Genomic DNA, 20174 nt, shown 5'->3' with positions numbered 1-20174 from the left:
AGTCTAGTCTCAGCTTCAATTTGTATAATACTAAAACCATGAGAACTTCCTATGTAAACAACAACAAAAATCTATTGTGGTATGTGTTGGATTAACTTATAAAATCTTGAAAATATGCGACGAGTAATTTTTATTAAGTTTTATCATGGTGTAATTTGTAAAATTAAATTACAAAAGGAATTATAGATGCAAAAAAATATGACACCCTGTGCTCATTACATCATGTGTCCTCCTTAATGCCCATCATCCAGTTACCCCAGTCTGCCTCCCCTCCTCTCCAGCATCCCTCAGTTTATTTCCTATCCTTAAGAGTTTCATATGGTTTTTCTCCCTCTCTGATTTCATCTTGTTTTATTTTTCCCTCCCTTCCCCTATGATTCTCTGTTTTGTTTCTTAAATTCCACATGAGTGAAATCATAGAATTGTCTTTCTCTGATTGACTTATTTCACTTAGCATAATACCCTCTAGTTCCATCCACGTCCATTTTATATCTTTTTATCTTATGTATCCCTTAACTAATTATTGTAGTTGTAATTATTTTTATTAGTTTTTTTTTTTTTAAGATTTCACTTATTTGAGAGTGAGAGAGCACGAGTGGGGGGAAGGGCAGAGGGGAAGGAGAAGCAGATTCCCTGCAGAACAGGGAAGCCCTATATGGGGTTTGATCCCAAGACCCTGAGATCATGACCTGAGCTGAAAGCAACCACTTAACCAACTGAGCCACCCAGGCAACCCTATTTTTATTAGTTTTAACTTTCACAGTTTGGTTCTTTTTGTTCAGTTATTCTTGATATGTATCTGATTTTATTTCATAATTTTAAAAAATGGGTGTTCTTTAGTCACTTTGAAATTCTTTTTTTAATTTTTTTTTTTTAAGATTTTATTTGTTTGCAAGAGAGAGTGAGAGACAGAGAGCGGTCAGAGGGAGAAGCAGACTCCCCACCGAGCAGGGAGCCCGATGCGGGACTCGATCCCAGGACTCCAGGATCATGACCCGGGCTGAAGGCAGTCGCTTGACCAACTGAGCCACCCAGGCGCCCCACTTTGAAATTCTTACATGTACTTACGTTAATGTCATTCTAGGATTTATCTATTATTTCCATTTTGTTGGAAATAAAACCATTTCCTGATAGTTTTTCTTTTTTTAAAAGACTTATTTTAGAGAGGGGGGCAGTGTGGAGGGGCAGAAAGAGAGAGAAACTCAAGCAGACTCTGCACTGAGTGCAGAGCCTGATGCGGGGCTGGATCCCACAACTATGACATCTTGATCTGAACTGAAACCAAGAGTCGGATGCTTAATCGACTGAGCCACCCAGGTGCCCCAAATTTACCCTTTTTAGTCATACAGTTCTATATCTTTCGACAAACATATATGGTTGTGTAATTAGCACCACAGTCTGGTTTTGAAATATTTACATCTCCTCAAAACATTCCTTTGTCATACTTCTCTCTTACCCTTACTCCCTATTAACTGTTGGTTTATTTTTTCCCTTATTTTGCCTTTTTAGAATGTTACGTAAATGGAAGCATCCTGTATATAACTGTGTCTGTTGCCTTTGACTTGGTATAACTTTGGAGATTTCTTGATGTTGTTAGGTGTATCAATAGTTTTTTTTTTTTTAAGATTTTATTTATTTGAGAGAGAGAGCACAAGTAGGGTGAAGGGCAGAGGGAGAAGCAGACTCCCTGCCGAGCAGAAAGCCCGATGCGGGACTTGATCCTGGGACTCCAGGATCATGACCTGAGCTGAAGGCAGTCGCTTAACCAACGGGGCCACCCAATATTTTGTTCTTTTTATTGCTAAATAGCATTTCATTGTATGGCTGTACCACATTTTCTCCATTTACCAGTCAATGGACATTGAGTTTCCAGTTTTGTTTTTTTTTTAAAGAGTTTATTTATTTGAGAGAGAGAATGAGAGAGAGAGAGAGAGCACATGAGGGGGGAAGGGTCAGAGGGAGAAGCAGACTCCCTGCTGAGCAGGGTGCCCAATGCGGGACTCAATCCTGGAACTCCAGGATCATGACCTGAGCTGAAGGCAGTCGCTTAACCAACTGAGCCACCCAGGCACCCTGAGTTTCCAGTTTTGGGCAATTATGAATACAATAGTCATAAATATTTGGGTATAGTTTTGTTTTATTTTTACAGATATGTGTTTTTATTTTTCTTGGTTATAAACTTAGAAATGGGATTGCTGGGTTCAATGGTGATTGCTTGCTTAAGTTTATAACAAACCTGTCAGCTCTTTTCCAAAGTGGCTGTACCGTTTTGCCAACCATCTATGTATGAGAGTTCTAGTTGCTTTGCATCTTTGTTAACTTGATATTGCCTTTTTTGTTGTTGTTTGTTCTAGGCCTTCCAGGAGGTATGTAATGGTGTGTCCTTGTGGTTTAATTTGCATTTCTTTAATAACTCATGATGTTGAGTATTAGTTGTCATCTTCATGTCGTCTTTGATGAAGTGTTTCTTTAAGTCTTTTGGCTATTTTTTTTTTAAGATAAAATTCATATAACATAAAATTCACTTTTTTAAACATTTTAAAGTGTACAAATCAGTAGTTTTTAGAATATTCATGAAATGATGCAATCACTGCCACTAATTCCAGAACATATTTTTCACTATAAAAAGAATCAGTGAACCCATAGTTGTTATTCCATATTTCTCCCTTCTTTTGGTTGTAGGCAGTCACTAATCATTCTGTCTGTATAGATATGCCTATTCTGGACATTTCATGTAAATGGAATCATACAATAATATATGATTGTGTTTGCCTTCTCAGCATTATGTTTTATTTATCTTATTTTAAGTATTATTTATTTAATCTTGAACACCCAGTGTGGGGCTTGAACTCATGACCCTGAAATCAAGAGTCCCATACTCTTCTTACTGAACTAGCCTGGCACCCTCAACATTATGTTTTAAAGATTAATCCATGTTGTAGCATGTATCAGTCAGTACTTTATTCCTTTTCATTGCTGAGTAATAGTTCATCGTAGGAATATACCACATTGTATTTATCTATTCATCAGTTAATAGACAGTTCAGTTGTTTCCACTTTTTGACTATCATGAATAATCTGCTTTGAATATTTGTGTGTGTGTGTGTGTGTGTGTGTGTGTGTGTGTGTGTCTGTTTCTTTCTCTTGGCTATGTTCCTAGAAGTTGAATAGCTGGGTCATAAGTAACTCTATATTTAACATTTTGAGGAACTGCCAGAATGTTTTTCATAGCAGCTATGCTATTTTACATATCCACCAGCAATGTATGAGGGTTCCAGTTTCTCTATATCCTCTCCAACATTTGTTATTACCTATCTTTTTCATTATTTATGTCCTAGTGGGTGTGATCATGCTTTTACTTTTAACCTATATATGTCTTTTTATTTAAGGTGGATTTATTGGTGATTGCATAGTTGGGTCATGATATTTAATCCAATCTGACAATTTGTGCCTTCTCATTAGGATGTCAGATCATTTATTTTTCAAGCAATTGTTGCTGTGGTTGGATTGAAATCTGCCACTCTGCTACTTACTTTCTTTTTGTTTCATTTGTTCTTCATTCCTTTTCCTTTTTTTTCTGCCTCCTTTTAGATTTTATATATATATATATATTCCTAAGATTTATTTATCTCACAGAGGGAGCATGTGTGGTGGAGAGGGGCAGAAGGAGAGGGATAGAGAGAAACTCAAGCAGATTCTGCACTGAGCACAAAGCCCAACGTGAGGCTCAATCTCACAACCCTGAGATCACAGCCTGAGCTGAAACCAAGAGTTGGACGCTTAACCAACTGTGCCACCCCAGCACCCCTCTTTTAGATTATTTTTTTATGGTCCTATTTTATCTTCATTTTTGGCTTATGAATCTTTAGTTTAAAAAAATTAGTGATTTTCCTGTTTTTACAATGTTTTTGTTACAATCTACCTTCAAGTACTATTACATTGCTTCATCTTTAATATTATATTTCAAATCCCTTTCTCCATTCCTTTTTCTTTTTACTGTTACACCTTTTATGTGTTATAGTTTATTTATTTATTTATTTATTTTTAAAAGATTTTTTTTTTTCCTTTTAATTTATTAGAGTGAGAGCATGCACAAGCGTGGGGAGCAGTAGGCAGAGGGAGAAGCAGATTTCCTACTGAGCAGGGAGCCCGATGCAGGGCTCAATCCCAGGACCCTGAAATCATGACCTGAGCTGAAGGCTCTTGTTAACCGACTGAGCCATCCAGTTGCCCTTATAGTTTGTTTTAGATCAGGAGTTGGGAAGCTTGTTTTGTAATGGGCCAGATAGTAAATATTTTTGACTTTGCTGGCCATATGATCTCTGTCACAACAGTCTCTCTTAACTCTGCCTTTGTTGTGAGAATAGCCATAGACATTATAAAAACAGATGAATGTACCTGGATTGGACTGCTGGCCATAGTTTGCCAGTCTCTGCATTAGGCAGTCACCTGTCTTTTAAAATGACTAAATAGGAGTGCCTGGATGGCTCAGTCAGTTGAGTGTCTGACTCTTGATTTGGGCTCAGGTCATGATCTCAGGGTCGTGGAATCAAACCCCACATTGGGCTCATGATCAGTGTGGAGTCTTCTTGGCCCTCTCCCTCTGCTCCACTCCCTGCTTATGCTCTTTCTCTCCCTCTTTCTCTCTCGGTTAGTAAATAAAATCTTTTTAAAAATGTGACTAACGGGGCGCCTGGGTGGCTCAGTTGGTTGGGCGACTGCCTTCGGCTCAGGTCATGATCCTGGAGTCCCGGGATCGAGTCCCACATCAGGCTCCCTGCTCGGCGGGGAGTCTGCTTCTCCCTCTGACCCTCTTCCCTCTCATGCTCTCTCTCTCTCATTCTCTCTCTCTCAAATAAACAAATAAAATCTTAAAAAAAAATGTGACTAACGATAAAAAAAATCTCATTCATCTTAAGTTATACTGTCTCTAGTGCTTTTCATTTCTTTGTAAGTTGCCCTGTTATCATATTCCTTCTGCTGAAGAACTAATTTTAACATTTTTTATGGTCTATGTTTGCCAAAATAGTGTCAGCTTTTGTTTGTTTGAATTTTTTAAAGTTTTTTTATTTTTTAATTTACTTCGGAGAGAGGAAGTGTGCATGAGCCAGGGGGGAGGACTAGAAGGTGATAAAGAATCTTCAGGCAGACTCCCCACTGAAGTCTAGAGACTGTCTTAGGGTTTGATCCCAGGACTCCGGGATCATGACCTGAGCCAGAATCCAGAGTCGACTGGTTAACCGATTAAGCCACCCAGGTGCCCCTTCTTCATTTTTGAAAGATATTTTCACTTTGTATGTACCTCTGGGTTAATAACTTTTTTCTTTCAGTACTTTGAAAATGTCATTCCATTGCCTTCCGCCATATATAATTTGTGACAAAAAGTTTGCTGTGCCTCTTACCTTTGTTTTTCTAAATATAATCTGTCATTTCTCTGGCTGCCTGTAAGATTTTCTGTTTATCTTTGAGTTTCAGTAGTTTGATTGTGCTACCTGTTACATCTTGATTTTGATTTTGATTTTATTTTGCTTGGGTTTCTCCAGGTGTCTTGGAACTATGATTTGGTGGGTTTTTGTTGTTGTTTAATTTGTTTTAGGAAATTCTTGTTCATTATTTCTTCAGGTGTTTCTTCTGCTTCATTCTTTCCTTCTGGATCTCTAATTACACATATGTTAGACTGCTCAGTATTGTTTTTTAGGTCTTGCATGCTGTATCCTATTTTTTTTGTTTTTTTAATAGCTTTTTCTCTCTCTTAGTTTGATTAATTTTTATTAACCCATCATCAAGTTTACTTGAACTCTGCCACCCACCTAATTAGGAACACTGTAAATTAAAGTCTGTGCTGGAGATTTTCTAAACCATACAGTAGGTCGAATTTGGACCATAACCTATTGGAAGGCCAGTTATGGTTACACATTCTTTGATTCTTCTTTTAGTTAAAATAGGTTTTTTTTTTTAATTTTTAGGAAATGTAGGATTACCTTTAGTGAGACTTTTAACAACTCTTAGCACTGCTCACATAAGTTTTATAAGTTATTAATTGTTTGTTTAATGTTGTCTCCTTCAAGAAATAGTTCATGATCTGCTTGCTTTGTTGTTTGCTTTTTTTTTTTTTTAAAGATTTTATTTATTTGAGAGAGAACAAGCACGCGGAGAGGGAGAGGGAGAAACAGACTCACCTCTGAGCAGGGAGCCCTATGCGGGGCTCGATTCCAGGACTCTGAGCTCATGATCTGAGCCAAAATCAGCTGCTTAACCAACTGAGCCACCCAGGCGCCCCTTGTCATTTGCTTTTTGATAGCCACTTAAAAAAATAAAAATGGGAGAGTCTTTATATTCCAGTAAGAACTGATACCTGAAACTAATATAATGTTACATGTTGGTTATATCTTAATTAAAAAAAGACACCCAAGTTTTTTTTTCTGAGTAAAAATGAAATTTTTTTATATATATTATACTTAACTATTTAAAAAAATTAGAAGTCATAGCTTGTTTTGAAATGTTATTTATATCCTGAGAATTAAAATATGAAAATTATACTCTTCCTATATGACTGATGTATCTTTAGTCAAATTAAAAAAATTCCGTTTCACTATATTTCATTTTTTTATTGTGTTGAATTTTAAAAATATTTTTTAACTGAAATACAGTTGACAATACAGTGTTAGTTTCAGGTGTACAACAAAGTGATTCAAGAAGTCTGTTCTGCTCACCATGAGTATAGCTACTGTCTGTCATCAAGCAGTGCCCTTTCAGTACCACTGGCTATATTCCTTGTGCTGTACCTAATACCATAACTGGGAGCGTGTTATGTCCCGCTCCTTTTCACCCATATTGCCATCCCCCCACCCTCCTTCCTTTGGTTATACATGCTTAGGGGACATTTTTGTTTGTTCATTTTATTTACTTCCATGGTATAGACAGGTTTCTTCTATTTTACCATACTGAGAGACAAGTTTGTTTCTTCCCCCCCCGCCCCACTCTTCTTCACTCTGACTGAAGGTGGAACCCTTTGGGGACCTGGCTTTAACTGAGGATTCTCCTAATAGTATCTTTGTTTTGGATGGTTTCTAGGTTTTATCTCCTGTTTCTTGACCAGGTTGGATCCTTAAGGTCTCTGGGGTTCAGCAGGAACTCTCAAGTTGAAAGCAAATTTACCAGTCTCACACCTTTCAGAATTCCTGATCTCACTTCTTTGGGGCCTCTGGAATGTTTCATGTGTGTTTGCTCAGCATAATGTTAGAAAAACAATTTTTTTTGGCTTTGTTTTGAATAGGAATAGTGTTCAGGGTATCTGTTCTCCATTATGCCGGTAATGAAAGTCTTTACTTGCTCAGTATTCCACAATATGGATGTGCCATAATTTTATTTTATTTATTTATCTTTTTGAGGATTTTATTTATTTATATGACAGAGGAGAGACACAGCGAGAGAGGGAACACAAGCAGGGGGAGTGAGAGAGGGAGAAGCAGGCTTCCCACTGAGCAGGGAGCCCGATGCGGGGCTCGATCCCAGGACCCTGGGATCATGACCTGAGCTGAAGGCAGACACTTAATGACTGAGCCACCCAGGTGCCCCTGTTTTATCTGTTTTTTAAAGATTTTATTTTTAATCTCTACACCCAAGGTGGGGCTCAGACTTAAAACCCTGAGATCAAGAGTTGCACACTCCACCGACTTAGCCAGCCGGGTGCCCTGGATGTACCATAATTTTAAAATTTCTTCTTTACTAAGGGATTTTAGTCTTCCTTGCTTGCTAAAAAAAGTTATGACATAAAAAATTTTTTGCACATAGATCTTTGTATGTATATGCTAGTTTTCATCACCAGTGGGATGAGGCAAAGAAGCAAGATAGACTCATTCTTTCTGTTTTGTTTTAAGTAGGCTCCATGCTCAGCATGGAGCCCAACATGGGGCTTGAACTCACGACCCTGAGATCAAGACCTGAGCTTGAGATCAAGAGTCAGATGCTTAACCAAATGAGCCACCTAGGTGCCCCAAGATAGACTCATTCTTATTCATCCTTTTCTGTGCCACTTAATTTGTGAATGCCCTAAATGCCATGTTTTCAGATAACCTCTAGAAGTTTCCCACCCATACAAAATACATTATCATAAGCATATTGTTGTGTCTGAATAGTTTATGTCCGGTGAGCATACCCAAAAGACAACATTATCACTCATCTTGGATTGTATTTTGGGCAGGTAAACAACACTCTTGATTCATGCTGAGTCATAAGAAAGTCATATACCAACCTGCAGGACAGTTCAGAACATAGCCTCTCATGTTTCTCAAGAAACAAACACAAAAGCCATCATAAAAGTTATGTATTTTAAAAATGTATTTCAGGTGGCATAATTCTAAATAAATGAGGAAATTAAATAGCAGGCTACTTGTGCTTGAAAGTTGACAGTGCAGGGCCACATAGCATTGGTTTCCAATGTAGAGACCTTTTTACAAAGCAGTGACACTAGTCTAGAATATATAATCCTGAATATTGTAAGCACATTCTTTGCATGTCATTTGTCAAATAAAAATAACTTTCCTCTTCACAGTTTATTTTTCCTTTGTGGCACATTTTGAACTGCAGAATCCTTTATCTACCATTTGGCTTTCCATAAGCTATCAGGCAGGATCTCTGTGAGATTTTCTACTTTGAGAAACTATGTGCCTAATATTTATTTATGATATATGACTCATAATTACATTATTATGTGTTTTCAAAATAGCATCTGATAATTTAGCTCCTTTTAACAACAGATAAAATGTTTCTAAAGACTTTTTCCAGAAGTTCAGATGTTTCTTGGGGCCCTTCCCAATCTTCATTGGATTTATGGTTGGCGTTTTTTAAAAATAAAGGACTAAACCAAATTTTCCATAAGTTTTTTTGTTTGAATTTTACAGTGTGACTACTCATTGAGGTAAACATTTGTGTTTACTCAATACTCATCTTTGTTTAAAACTTTTATGGCTGAGATGTCCTTAGGCTTATAGTAAATTGGCTGGCTTCTGGCCTTGGAAGTTGGCATAGTCCAGTATAGCTACCTAAGGGCTGTGTGGCCATGGAAAAACATGTTTTTGTTGTTGAGTATTCTTGCTTTCTAGTAATTTTATTTTCTGCTCAAGGGATTTAGTATCTGTTCAAATACTTTATTTTTAAAGGCCACATAAGTAATGACTTGATCTCTAATCTTAGCTTTGAAAATTTCCCAGACACTAATAAAGGTAATGTCTGATGACCTATTATTTGAGACTACTACTCACTGGCCAGCAATCAGTGCTATTTAAAAATGTATATTTTATTCTGAAAATTATTTCTGTGGCTAAAAGGCTTTGTTAGTAAAATTGTGCATCTAATGACATAGTTTGATGACTTTTGGGCCTAGATTTATAATAACTTTTTACATAGTATCACTGAGACTTAGTGCAGTTAAAACACTTTGCTCTTCAAATACTGTACTAGTTTTTTTTTTTTTTTTAAGATTTTATTTATTTATTTGAGAGAGAAACAGAGTATAAGCAGGGGGAGAGGGAGAAGCAGACTCCCCACTTAGTGAGAAGCCTGACGTGGGGCTCGATCCCAGGACCTGGAGATCATGACCTGAGCCGAAGGCAGCCGCTTAACCGACTGAGCCACCTAGGCACCCCTGTACTAAATAGTTCTGAGAAAAATATTCAGTAAATCATAGTCTTACCAGAAACAGCACCCATCTCTTGGACTAATAAGAATATTTTGGTCACAAAAGGTTATATAGAAATCCTTATTTTGCATAAATGTGCACTATCTTGGCAGTGACTATATGAGTAAGATTTTAACAAAGGATCAACTTACTGCTGAAGACAAGGATCATCAGTTAAATGATGTGGACTGTCCACATCAGGACATTAACAAGATTAATCATTGGTGGAGTGAAAGAGAACTTTACCAGGTTGTATTATATATGGCAGGGTGTATTTATAAAGAAGAAGAGCAGTTTTCTCCCAGTTGTCTGGACAAAACTGGAGTTGCCATTTTTGGTCTGCTTTTACTTGTTTTATATCTATAATAACAGATCCTCTTGGTAAAAACCCACCCTAGATACAGTGGTGGGTTTTTTGTTGTTGTTGTTTGGTTTTGTGTTGGTTTGTTGTTGTTTGTGGTTTATAGAGAAAACTATATATTGCTACCTTGATATGTTTTCTTATTTGGCTTTCTGTTAAAGGGAGATACACAGGTCAGTGAAACAGAATGGAGAGTCCAGAAGTAAACCCATGTATATATAGTCAATTAATTTATGACAAAGGAGGCAAGAATATACAGTGGGGAAAGGATAGTAAATGGTGTTGGAAAACTGGACCACAATCTTACATCATATACAAAAATTAACTTAAAGTGCATTAAAAACTTCAATGTAAGACTTAAAGCCAGTAAAACTCCTAGAAGAAAATGTAGGTAGTAAGCTCCTTGTGTTAGTCTTAGTGAGGTTTTTTGTTTTGATTTTGTTGTTGTTTGCATCTAACTCCCAGAGTAGGAGTAATAAAAGCAAAAATAAATGAGTGGGACTACATCAAACTAAAAAGCTTCTGTACAGCAAAGGAAACCATCAACATAATGAAAAGGTAAGCTACTGAATGGAAGAAGATATCTGCAAATCGTATTTCTTTTTTTTTTTTTTTAAGATTTTATTTATTTGACAGAGCACAAGCAGAGGGAGAGAGAGGGAGAAGCAGGCTCGCTGCTGAGCAAGGAGCCTGATGTGGGACTCGATCCCAGGACCCTGGGATCATGACCCGGGCCAAAGGTAGCCGCTTAACCGACTGAGCCACCCAGGCATCCATGCAGATCGTATTTCTGATAAGGGGTTACTATCTAAAATATACAAAGAACTCCTACAACTCAATAACAAAACCCAATCCAATTAAAAAATGAGCGAAATAAGTCAGTCAGAGAAAGACAATTATCATATGATCTCACTGATGTGAGGAATTTGAGAAACAAGACAGAGGATCATAGGGGAAGGGAGGGAAAAATGAAACAAGACAAAACCAGAGAGGGAGACAAACCATCAGAGAATCTTAATCTCAGGAAACAAACTGAGGGTTGCTGGAGTGGAGGGGGGTGGGAGGGATGGGGTGGCTGGGTGATGGACATTGGGGAGGGTATGTGCTATGGTGAGCGCTGTGAATTGTGTAAGACTGATGAATCACAGACCTGTACACCTGAAACACAATAATAATAAAAAAAAATTAAAAAAAGATATACTTGGGAAAAAATGGGCAGAGGATATGAATAGACATTTTTCCAAAGAAGACATACAGATGGCCAATAGACATATGAGAAAACACACACATAAACACAATGGAATAGTACTCAGCCATAAAAAGAATGAAATATTGGCATTTATGACAACATGGATGTACCTAGAGGATATTATGCTAAGTGAAGTAGGTCAGACAGAGAAGGACAAATACCAAGTGATTTCACTACCAGTGGAGTCTAAAAAAAACAGAACAAAGAAAACAAAACCCAGACTCATAGATACAGAGTTTAGGGGTGGGGAGCTGTTGGAGGGCAAAATTGGTGAAGGGGATTAAGAGGTACAAATTTCCAGTTATAAAAATAACTTAAGTCTTGGGGATATAATGTACAGCATGGGGAATATAATCAACAATATTATATTAACTTTATGTGGTGAGAGATGATAACTAGACTTACTGTGGCAATCAGTTTGTAGTATACACAAATATTGAATCACTGTGTTGTACACATGAGACTAATAGAATATTATTTGTCAATTATACTTCAATAAAAACAACAACAAAAAGAAATAAAGTTTAGTTCTTTGTTGGCTAAACTCTAAGTTATATGCAAAGAGAAGAAACCATCTGCCTAATTAAGTGCAATCTTTAATGGAAATCTGTTATAGCCTAGTTCGACACTTGAGTCCAGTAGAAGGGAAATAATTCATTTCCCTTTTTTGAGGCTACAAAATAGTTTATTCTTCTTTCCTTACAGCAAGAATTATGAGCACATGTTCACAAAACAGATTCAGTGCTAATTTTTAAAGCTTCCTTATATTTCCACTCTCATCAGTTGTAAATAATGTATCTGACTGTAAAATGGAAAAAGTTGAAATTTTCCACTTGTGCATTTTGAGCTTTTCAGAGGTATTATAAACTTGGAAATAATAATAAAAGATACTAGGCTTTATACAGTGCTTTTTGTTTGAGGAACTCCTATAAACACTAATGCATTGATCCTAACACAGTACTTGATTGTGACTTTAAAAGGTCATGAGTTAGTGCTGTTACAAAAAAAAAGTTTAAAAAGATTGGAGGGGGAGCTCTAACTTATAAATATTTTTAAAAAAATATCTAGATAAAAGTTGACCTAGACAATTGAAAAAATAAAAATTATGGTGGATTTTTATTAACTTTCGGCAACTGTGATAGATTTTTATCCCTTTAATTTTTTTCATTTGTGAATCTTAAAGCCTAATTCCCTTCTTAGAGTAGTAAGCAGAATTTTCTTTTAAACTTTTAGTCCTTCTCAGCCAAGGCTTAAACCTGTGGTGGTTTCCTGAGTTTGTCACATTAACATAGCAATGCATTTTATTGGTCCCGAATTAGAAGATCATTGTTTTAATTTTCTTAGTTTAATATCTGTAGTACGTAGCTGTTGATTTTGATGATTATGGCGGTCATGTGGCTTAATCTTCAACTTTTTTGTGTTTTGTAGGTTTATTCTTCAGTCCAAGGAGGTAATTCACAATCAACTGTTAGAGAAACAGAAAATAGCAGAAGAAAAAATTAAAGAATTAGAAGTAAGTTTTGAGTGAATATTGACAGTAGTAAATTTTAAGAAAAAGGTTATCTCACTCTGTCATGTTAAAATGTATGCCTGCTAAAGTTATGTCACGTTGTTTTCATTCTGAGTTTTAGAGCAATAAACCAGTCATATTCATGGCAGTGAATATTCCTCCCCCAAAGGAAAAAAAAAAAAGGAAGAAAAAAGAATAGTTTCTGGGAAATGTAGAGATTTTTGAAGAAGATAGGATGCTGTTAATCTAAATGTATTTTCTCCATTGCCTTCAAATGAACATGTCTGTTTTTAAAAACAAAGCAGGGGCGCCTGGGCAGCACAGTAAGTTAGGTGTCCAACTCTTGGTTTTGGCTCGGGTCGTGGTCTCAGGGTCATGAGATTGAACCCCATGTTGGGCTCCTTCCTCAGCACGGAGTCTGCTTAGGTTTCTGTCTCCTTCTGCCTCTCCCATTTGTTCTCCCTCTCTCTCAGTAAAATAGATAAATCTTTAAAAAAAAGAAAAAAAAAGGAAAACATGCAGTATATGTTTAAACACCACATATTGTGGTGGATCGGCATGAGAGTGGGTGATGGTAATAGTATTTAAAGGATCTTGATATATGTCTCATATTGTAATTCGTTTAACATAGATTAGGTATAACTATCTGAAGGATGGTGCTGCAGTGAGGAAAACAATTTTTTTTTTTCTGCTAGGGGCAAAGGTGATGGGTAAGAGTAACTTAGTAAATTTTTGGATAATTGGAATTTATTACATTTACCATATACATTAAGACCTTTGATGAGATATTCTTCTTGGGCTTGAGTAGAAGGTCCATCCTGTATATAGTAAAAGTTGGCCTGGGCGAAAGACTGGTTGTTATTTCTTTGGGGCCAAGATTTCCTGAAATGGGGGTGGTTACAATGACTTCATAGGTCACTTTATCTAATTTGTGTGAGTACTGTTTGAGGCAGTAGTTCAGAATCTGACTCAGCCCTCTGCGGAATTGGTGAGACACCCCCTGTATCCTCCCGGGGATTTCTTAGGGGCAAAAACTTGGCATGGCACCAACTTGGCATGGCCTGGTATGTAGTGTCTTAGGTTACTTAGGTTTATTTTTGTTTGACTATTGACCATAATTTAAACAAACTTGGTAATAGATTTGTAGCTTAGAAAGGTGTATTGTAAAAAACAAAACAAGCATACAAACAAACAAAAAAAAAACAAAAACTTATCTTTTAGTAACCAGGTTGTTATTGTGTCCTATTTTATCATTTTCGTTAGCCCAACTGTTCTAGATTGAATTTTGTATCTTCTGTTCTCAAAGTAACTTAAAAAACTGCCTACTTGTGATCTCTGTCAAATAAATAAATATTTTTTAAAAATCTTAAAAAAAACTCCAAATAAAACTATTTCATTTGGATAACTGAAAACCTGTTTTTGCAGCTGTAGGTAAATACATCTAAAAATTATCCTGATGAATAACCAGATGTAAAGTATTGTATATATGATTCTCTTTTTATGAAAACACAAAAAATAAGAGCCCTATATAAACATTCAAAATGATATTTCAGGGGGCGCATGGTGGCTCAGTCAGTTAAGGGTCTGCCTTTGACTCAGGTTGTGATCCCGGGGTCCTGGGATCAAGCCCCGTGTCAGGCTCCCTGCTCAGCAGGGAGCCCGCTTCTCCCTCTCCCTCTGCTGCTCCCCCTGCTTGTGATTTCTCTCTCTCTCTGTCAAATAAATAAAATCTTTAAAAAAAAAAAGATATGTCAGTATATATATTATATTAACACTGGTTACTCTAAGGAAATTAAGTGGAATATGGACATGAAATTATTTTTTTCTTAAAATCTTTGCATTGGATAAATTATAGCATGTGTTAACTTTTATAATTAAAAAGAATATTATGGTAAAATTGCCACAGATGATTATAGCATACTGTTTAGTTTTGATGAGTATTAGGATTTTTTTTTTTTTTTTAAGTAAGCTCCACACCCAGTGTGGAGCCCAGCATGGGGCTTGAACTCACGACCCTGAGATCAAGACCTGAGCTGAGATCAAGTGTTGGATGCTTAACCAGTTGAGCCACCCAGGCACCCCAGGAAATTTTTTTTCCCCAAGTTACCTTTTTTTGGAGTTTCTCAAATACTGTAGAGTATCCTGATATCTGCCAGATAATGGAAGTAGATTAGCTGGCTTGTTGGTACTTATTTGAAATGCTAATTACAGCTACAAAAAACTAGCAGAATTAAACTCCAACTTCTTTCCTAGAACATTTTATTGTGTCTTTTTTCTTTTTAATCTTTTATTTTACATGTTTTTTAATATCACAAAAGCATTATTAAGTGTACTGTAAAAAAAAGAAAAACAGCCAATAAATATAACATGATGAAATAAAGATAGTGTTTTCCCCTCTTGCCTGCACATCCCCAGATGTCACCTCTACAGTTTGGTGTGTATCATTCCAAACTATTTTATGAACAAATTCATACACGTATACACTTTTTTTTAACAACTTATCTTTTTATTTGTCAGAGAGAGGGAGAGAGAGGCAGGCAGAGGGAAAAGCAGGCTCCCCACTGAACAAGGAGCCCGATGTGGGACTTAGTCCCAGGACCCTGGGATCATGACCTGTGCTGAAGGCAGACCCTTAACCGACTGAGCCACCCAAGTGTCCCTATGCTTTTTTTTTTAATAAAGAGGAATTATGCTGTATATATTGGTTTTCATCATTTGATCTTTCTACTTCTAGTTTATATTTTCCACTTTTTTGTTTTCCACTTCTCTTATCGTTGTAGGTTCCTTGTTACCCAGTATTTAATTATTGCATGATCCCTACCTCTGCGTTTAGTACACTTTCCAAAACTGCCCTAATTTGTATTTTTAATAGTATCTCCCACTGTACACTCTCTTCTCTCCCGTCAAGCAATCCTGTACTTTCCACTGCCATACATTCATAGTTTTGTTACTTCGGCCCGAAATGTATGCATGTACACACGCCCACATGTGCACTAATGCACACTTAACATTGTTAATTGTAGTGTTCAGATTCTCTGTGTTTCTTACTGATTTTTTTCCTGATTATTCAATTAGTTACTGAGAGAGAGATGTCAAATCTCCATGATGATACTTATCAGTTTCTTCTTCATCTTTCAGTTTAGTAGGCATTGGTGTTTAGAGATTACTCTCCATGTATTTAAGTGCTCATTATTACTGTATACATAGTTCAGAGGATAGATTTCATTTTGCTTTATATGTTTGGGAATTTCTCAGGTCTTTTAAAGATAGTATTCTGCTGATTTCTGGCTTTTGTTTTTGCTGTTGAGAAGTCATCTGTCAGCTTAATTGTTGTTCCTTTGTCTTTTTTCTCTGGTTACTTTTATTTATTGTTTTAAAAAATTTATTTGAGAGAGAGCATGCACTCGAGTGGGGGGTGGGGAGGAGGAAGAGAGAAAATCTTCAAGCAGACACCCGCCACATGGGGCTAGATCCCAGGACCCCGAGATCATGACCTGAGCCAAAACCAAGAGTCAGCCGCCCAGCCGATTGATCCACGCAGGCACCCCCCTGGTTACTTTTTTTTAAGATTTTATTTATTTATTTGAGAGAGAGATAGAGAGCAGGAGCAGGAGTTGGGGAGAGGGAGAAGCAGGCTCCTTGCTGAGCAGGGAACCTGACATGGGGTTCAATTCCAGGACCCTGGGACCATGACCTGAGCCACCTAGGTGCTCCCACTCTGGTTACTTTTAATATTCTCTTTGTCTTTCATGTTTTGTTGTTTCTTTGGGATATATTTAGGTGTGGAGTTAGTTTTTTTATTTTTTTCTTAATCCTACTTGGTCTAAGTTGAGTTTCCTGAATTTGAGGATTAAGATCTTCCATTAGTCTGGAAAATTCTTTTTCTTTTTTTTAAAGATTTTATTTTATTTCTTTGAGAGAGAGAAAGAGCAGGAGCTGGGGGGAGGAGCAGAGGGAGAGAGAGAAGCGGACTCCCCACTTAGCAGGGAGCCCAATGCGGGGCTCCATCCCAGGATGTTGGGATCATGGCCTGAGCTGAAGTCACACACTTAAAACTGACTGAGCCACCCAGGCCCCCCAGTTCTGGAAAATTCTTATATTTCTGAACATTATTTCTTCCCTATTTTCTCTATGAAGTGGTATTTCCTTCTGGAATTCTTCCCCCTACCTTTAAAGCAGCTGTTCCCACCATCTGCAGTTGCATCTTTTTGTTGTTGTTGTTAAAGATTTTATTTATTTGACAGAGAGAGAAAGCACAAGCAGGGAGAGTGGCAGGGAGAGGGAGAAGCAGGCTCCCCACTGAGCAGGGAGCCTGACGCGGGGCTCGATCCCAGGACCCTGAGATCATGACCTGAGCTGAAGGCAGCCTCTTAACCAACTGAGCCACCCAGGCGCCCCTGCAGTAGCATCTTAACTGGTTGTTTTTGTTTTTTTCTGTTTCTTTTTCTTTTAATCTCTGGTTTTTCCCCCATCAATCCTTTTAATGTATTTAAGCTAGAATGTCCTTTGTAACATATTAGAAAATCTGGTCGTATTACTCCTCTGTGTAAAACTCATCATTATTCTTGGGTAAAGTTCAGACTTATTAACATACCTTCAAGGCTTTTTATGAAATGACTCCTGTCTATTTCTCTCATCTCCCTCATTTCCTTTGCCTTCTCTTACACTGTATACTCCAGCCATTCAGAAATATTCTGTTTTTAGAACTTGCTGTGCTTTCTTTGTTTCTACTAGGTCTTTGGAAAAAATAGTTTCCTCCATTGGGGAACTTTCTCCTCCTGCAGTTATTAGTGGCTCCATATAGTAACTCAAGATCTTAGTTTAGGGCTACTTCTAAGAAGCATTTTCTGATTCCTCAGTCTTAAATCAGGTCCTTTTTCCTTGTTCTCCCTAATGGTTTTATTAGTTTCATACCATAATGTGGTAATTTGAACATATGAACTATCACCACTTGAGGTAATTACAAATAGGGTTTACTGGGGGCACCTGGGTGGCTCAGTTGGTTAAACGGCTGCCTTGGGCTCAGGTCATGATCTCAAGGTCCTGGGATCGAGCCCTGTGTTTGGCTCCCCGTTGAGCAGGGAGTCTGCTTCTCCTTCTGCCCCTCCCCACCACTCGCTCTCTCCCAAATAAATGAAATCTTAGGGTTTCCTATTACTTGGGAAGCTTGGTACAGATTCAGAGCTCTAAATAGTTCTTCCCAAGGAGGAGTTGTTGCTTCTCCTTTCAAACCTACAGTGTTTTCTTCTGGGCCCTAGCATTTCTTGCCAGTTCAGCCTGTTTTGTCTTAATCCTATTTACTTATCATCATCATTTAATTTTTACCCTGAGATACCTTAAAACATAGTTGGGGAGTCACAGTTTGTACATAAGTCAGCAGACAAAGGCCAGGCTGTTTCCATTAAGCATGTTTTCATCTCTAAGATTGTTTTGTGTCTGGATCTGTAGTTTCAGTTTTTGATCAAAGCTGTTAGCTTGGCCCACTTTGTATGCCTCCTCACTTCCTGCCAACAATCTATACAAATGACACTATGGATACACCTTTTTAATGACATAGGTGCTTATCTGATTCAGGTTCTCTGAAATGTGAACCCATATTCATATTTCCTAGGCTCCCTTTTATCCATGTCTGTTCTGTTTTTTTTTTTTTTTTATGTTTGCCTTCTGCTGATTTCCCCCTGCAGCCGTTGTTTATGAGTGCAAAGCTTACCTGGAATTTGTTTAGCTCTTAATAAACTCTCTTACGCTGTCCCTACATTGTCATCCAATCTAGTGGCCTTACTTGCTGGTCCTTTCTTTTTACGGAGCAGAGGTGGGGGTACTATAACCCTGCCTTCATGTTCCCTTGATAAGGAGTTACATTACTTACTAGAAGAGTAAGGGTAAGTACTAGCTTATTGGGAAGACAGTCTTACTGTCTTTTTCTTCTTAAAACTCCGTATTTACAAAATACTACCCAAATGTTGGGTTATTCTTTGGGCTGTAGTCATTTTACTGGGATTAATAAGAAAATATTTTCATAACAGACTCACAATATGATAGTGTTATTTAGATTTTTATCTTTCCTTTATAAAGATGATAGATCAGGTTCTTGGAGGAACAATCACCATTTCCTTTTTTTTTTTTTTTTTACCATTTCATTTTAATGGTGATTAGTATAGACCAATGATGCTGATCCTGTTTAAGAGAAAATATAAAATGGTGGCTTTAGTATGATAGAGTAACCATGTTATTTATGTCTGTTTTTTAAAAATTCCGATAATTTTTTCAAGATGGCTGAGTGTATATAATACATAATACAGTATATGTTGTTAGAAAAGTACAAAAGCTTAATTTCTTAAATGACCTTAGTATAATTGGGATTTGGAATGAAGACTATGAGTCTTATCTTTTTTTTAATATTTTAAAATTATTATTATTTTTAAGATTTATTTATTTATTTATTTGACAGAGACACAGAGAGAGAGGGAACACAAGCAGGGGGAGTGGGAGAGGGAGAAGCAGGCTTCCCGTGGAGCAGGGAGCCTGATGCGGGGCTCAATCCCAGGACCCTGGGATCATGACCTGAGCCAAACGCAGACGCTCAACGACTGAGCCACCCAGGCACCCCAGTATTTTAAAATTATTTTTAAGTAATCTTTACACCCAGTACGGGGCTCAAACTTACAACCTTAAGATCAAGAGTTGCACGCTTCACCGACTGAGTCACCCAGGCACTTCTCATCTGTCTTTGTAAAAATAATTTTCTTTTTGAAATGTTCAGCATTGCTACAATAGGAAAATAGGAGTCTTTTTTTTTTTTCCCTAGAAAATTCAGTTTTAGTTAAAGTTGAGTTAAAACATTGACTGATGGGGCACCTGAGTGGCTCAGTTGGTTAAGCATCTGCCTTCGGCTCGGGTCATGATCCCAGAGTCCTGGGATCGAGCCCCGCATCAGGCTCCCTGCTCAGCGGGAGAGCCTGCTTCTCCCTCTCCCTCTGCCTGCCTCTCTGCCTACTTGTGCTCTCTATCTCTCTGTCAAATAAATAAATAAAATCTTAAAAAAAAACAAAAAACAAAACAAAACAAAAACATTGACTGAGGCAATATATTCTAAAGAGTGAAAAATACTTCCTATATTTTTTGCTCACTTTTTTTTGAAGTAAGGATATAATTTTATGGACTTTTTTTTGCCTTTAGAAAAACTTGGATTCAGCTTTCAGATGAGCTAGAGCTCTATTTCTGACCCTCTTGCCTTATGAATCTCCACTTTTTGGAATCCTTGAGATAACTGTAAGCTTTCAGTGATATATTTGAGCACATTTTGACCACTGTTCTCTTAGGTTCACTCCTTTGTTCCAGGTGAGGGGCAGTTACTGCTTGAGGCTCATCTACAT

General features: G+C 37.3%; 1 protein-coding gene across 2 annotated transcripts in view; it reads left to right on the top strand.

The window, feature by feature from the left end:
• The window catches only part of PFDN1 (prefoldin subunit 1), a 68133-nt gene that overhangs the window by 22198 nt on the left and 25761 nt on the right, over positions 1–20174 (top strand). For both annotated transcript variants that reach the window (XM_027607109.1, XM_027607110.1), the window contains exon 3: positions 12717–12801. In XM_027607109.1, the coding sequence (XP_027462910.1) occupies positions 12717–12801 (85 nt within the window). The remainder of the gene's footprint in view (positions 1–12716; positions 12802–20174) is intronic.

The sequence above is a fragment of the Zalophus californianus genome, chromosome 5 (assembly GCF_009762305.2).
Source record: "Zalophus californianus isolate mZalCal1 chromosome 5, mZalCal1.pri.v2, whole genome shotgun sequence".
Classification (NCBI taxonomy): domain Eukaryota; kingdom Metazoa; phylum Chordata; class Mammalia; order Carnivora; family Otariidae; genus Zalophus; species Zalophus californianus.
This window is presented reverse-complemented; position numbering and strand designations above follow the sequence as displayed.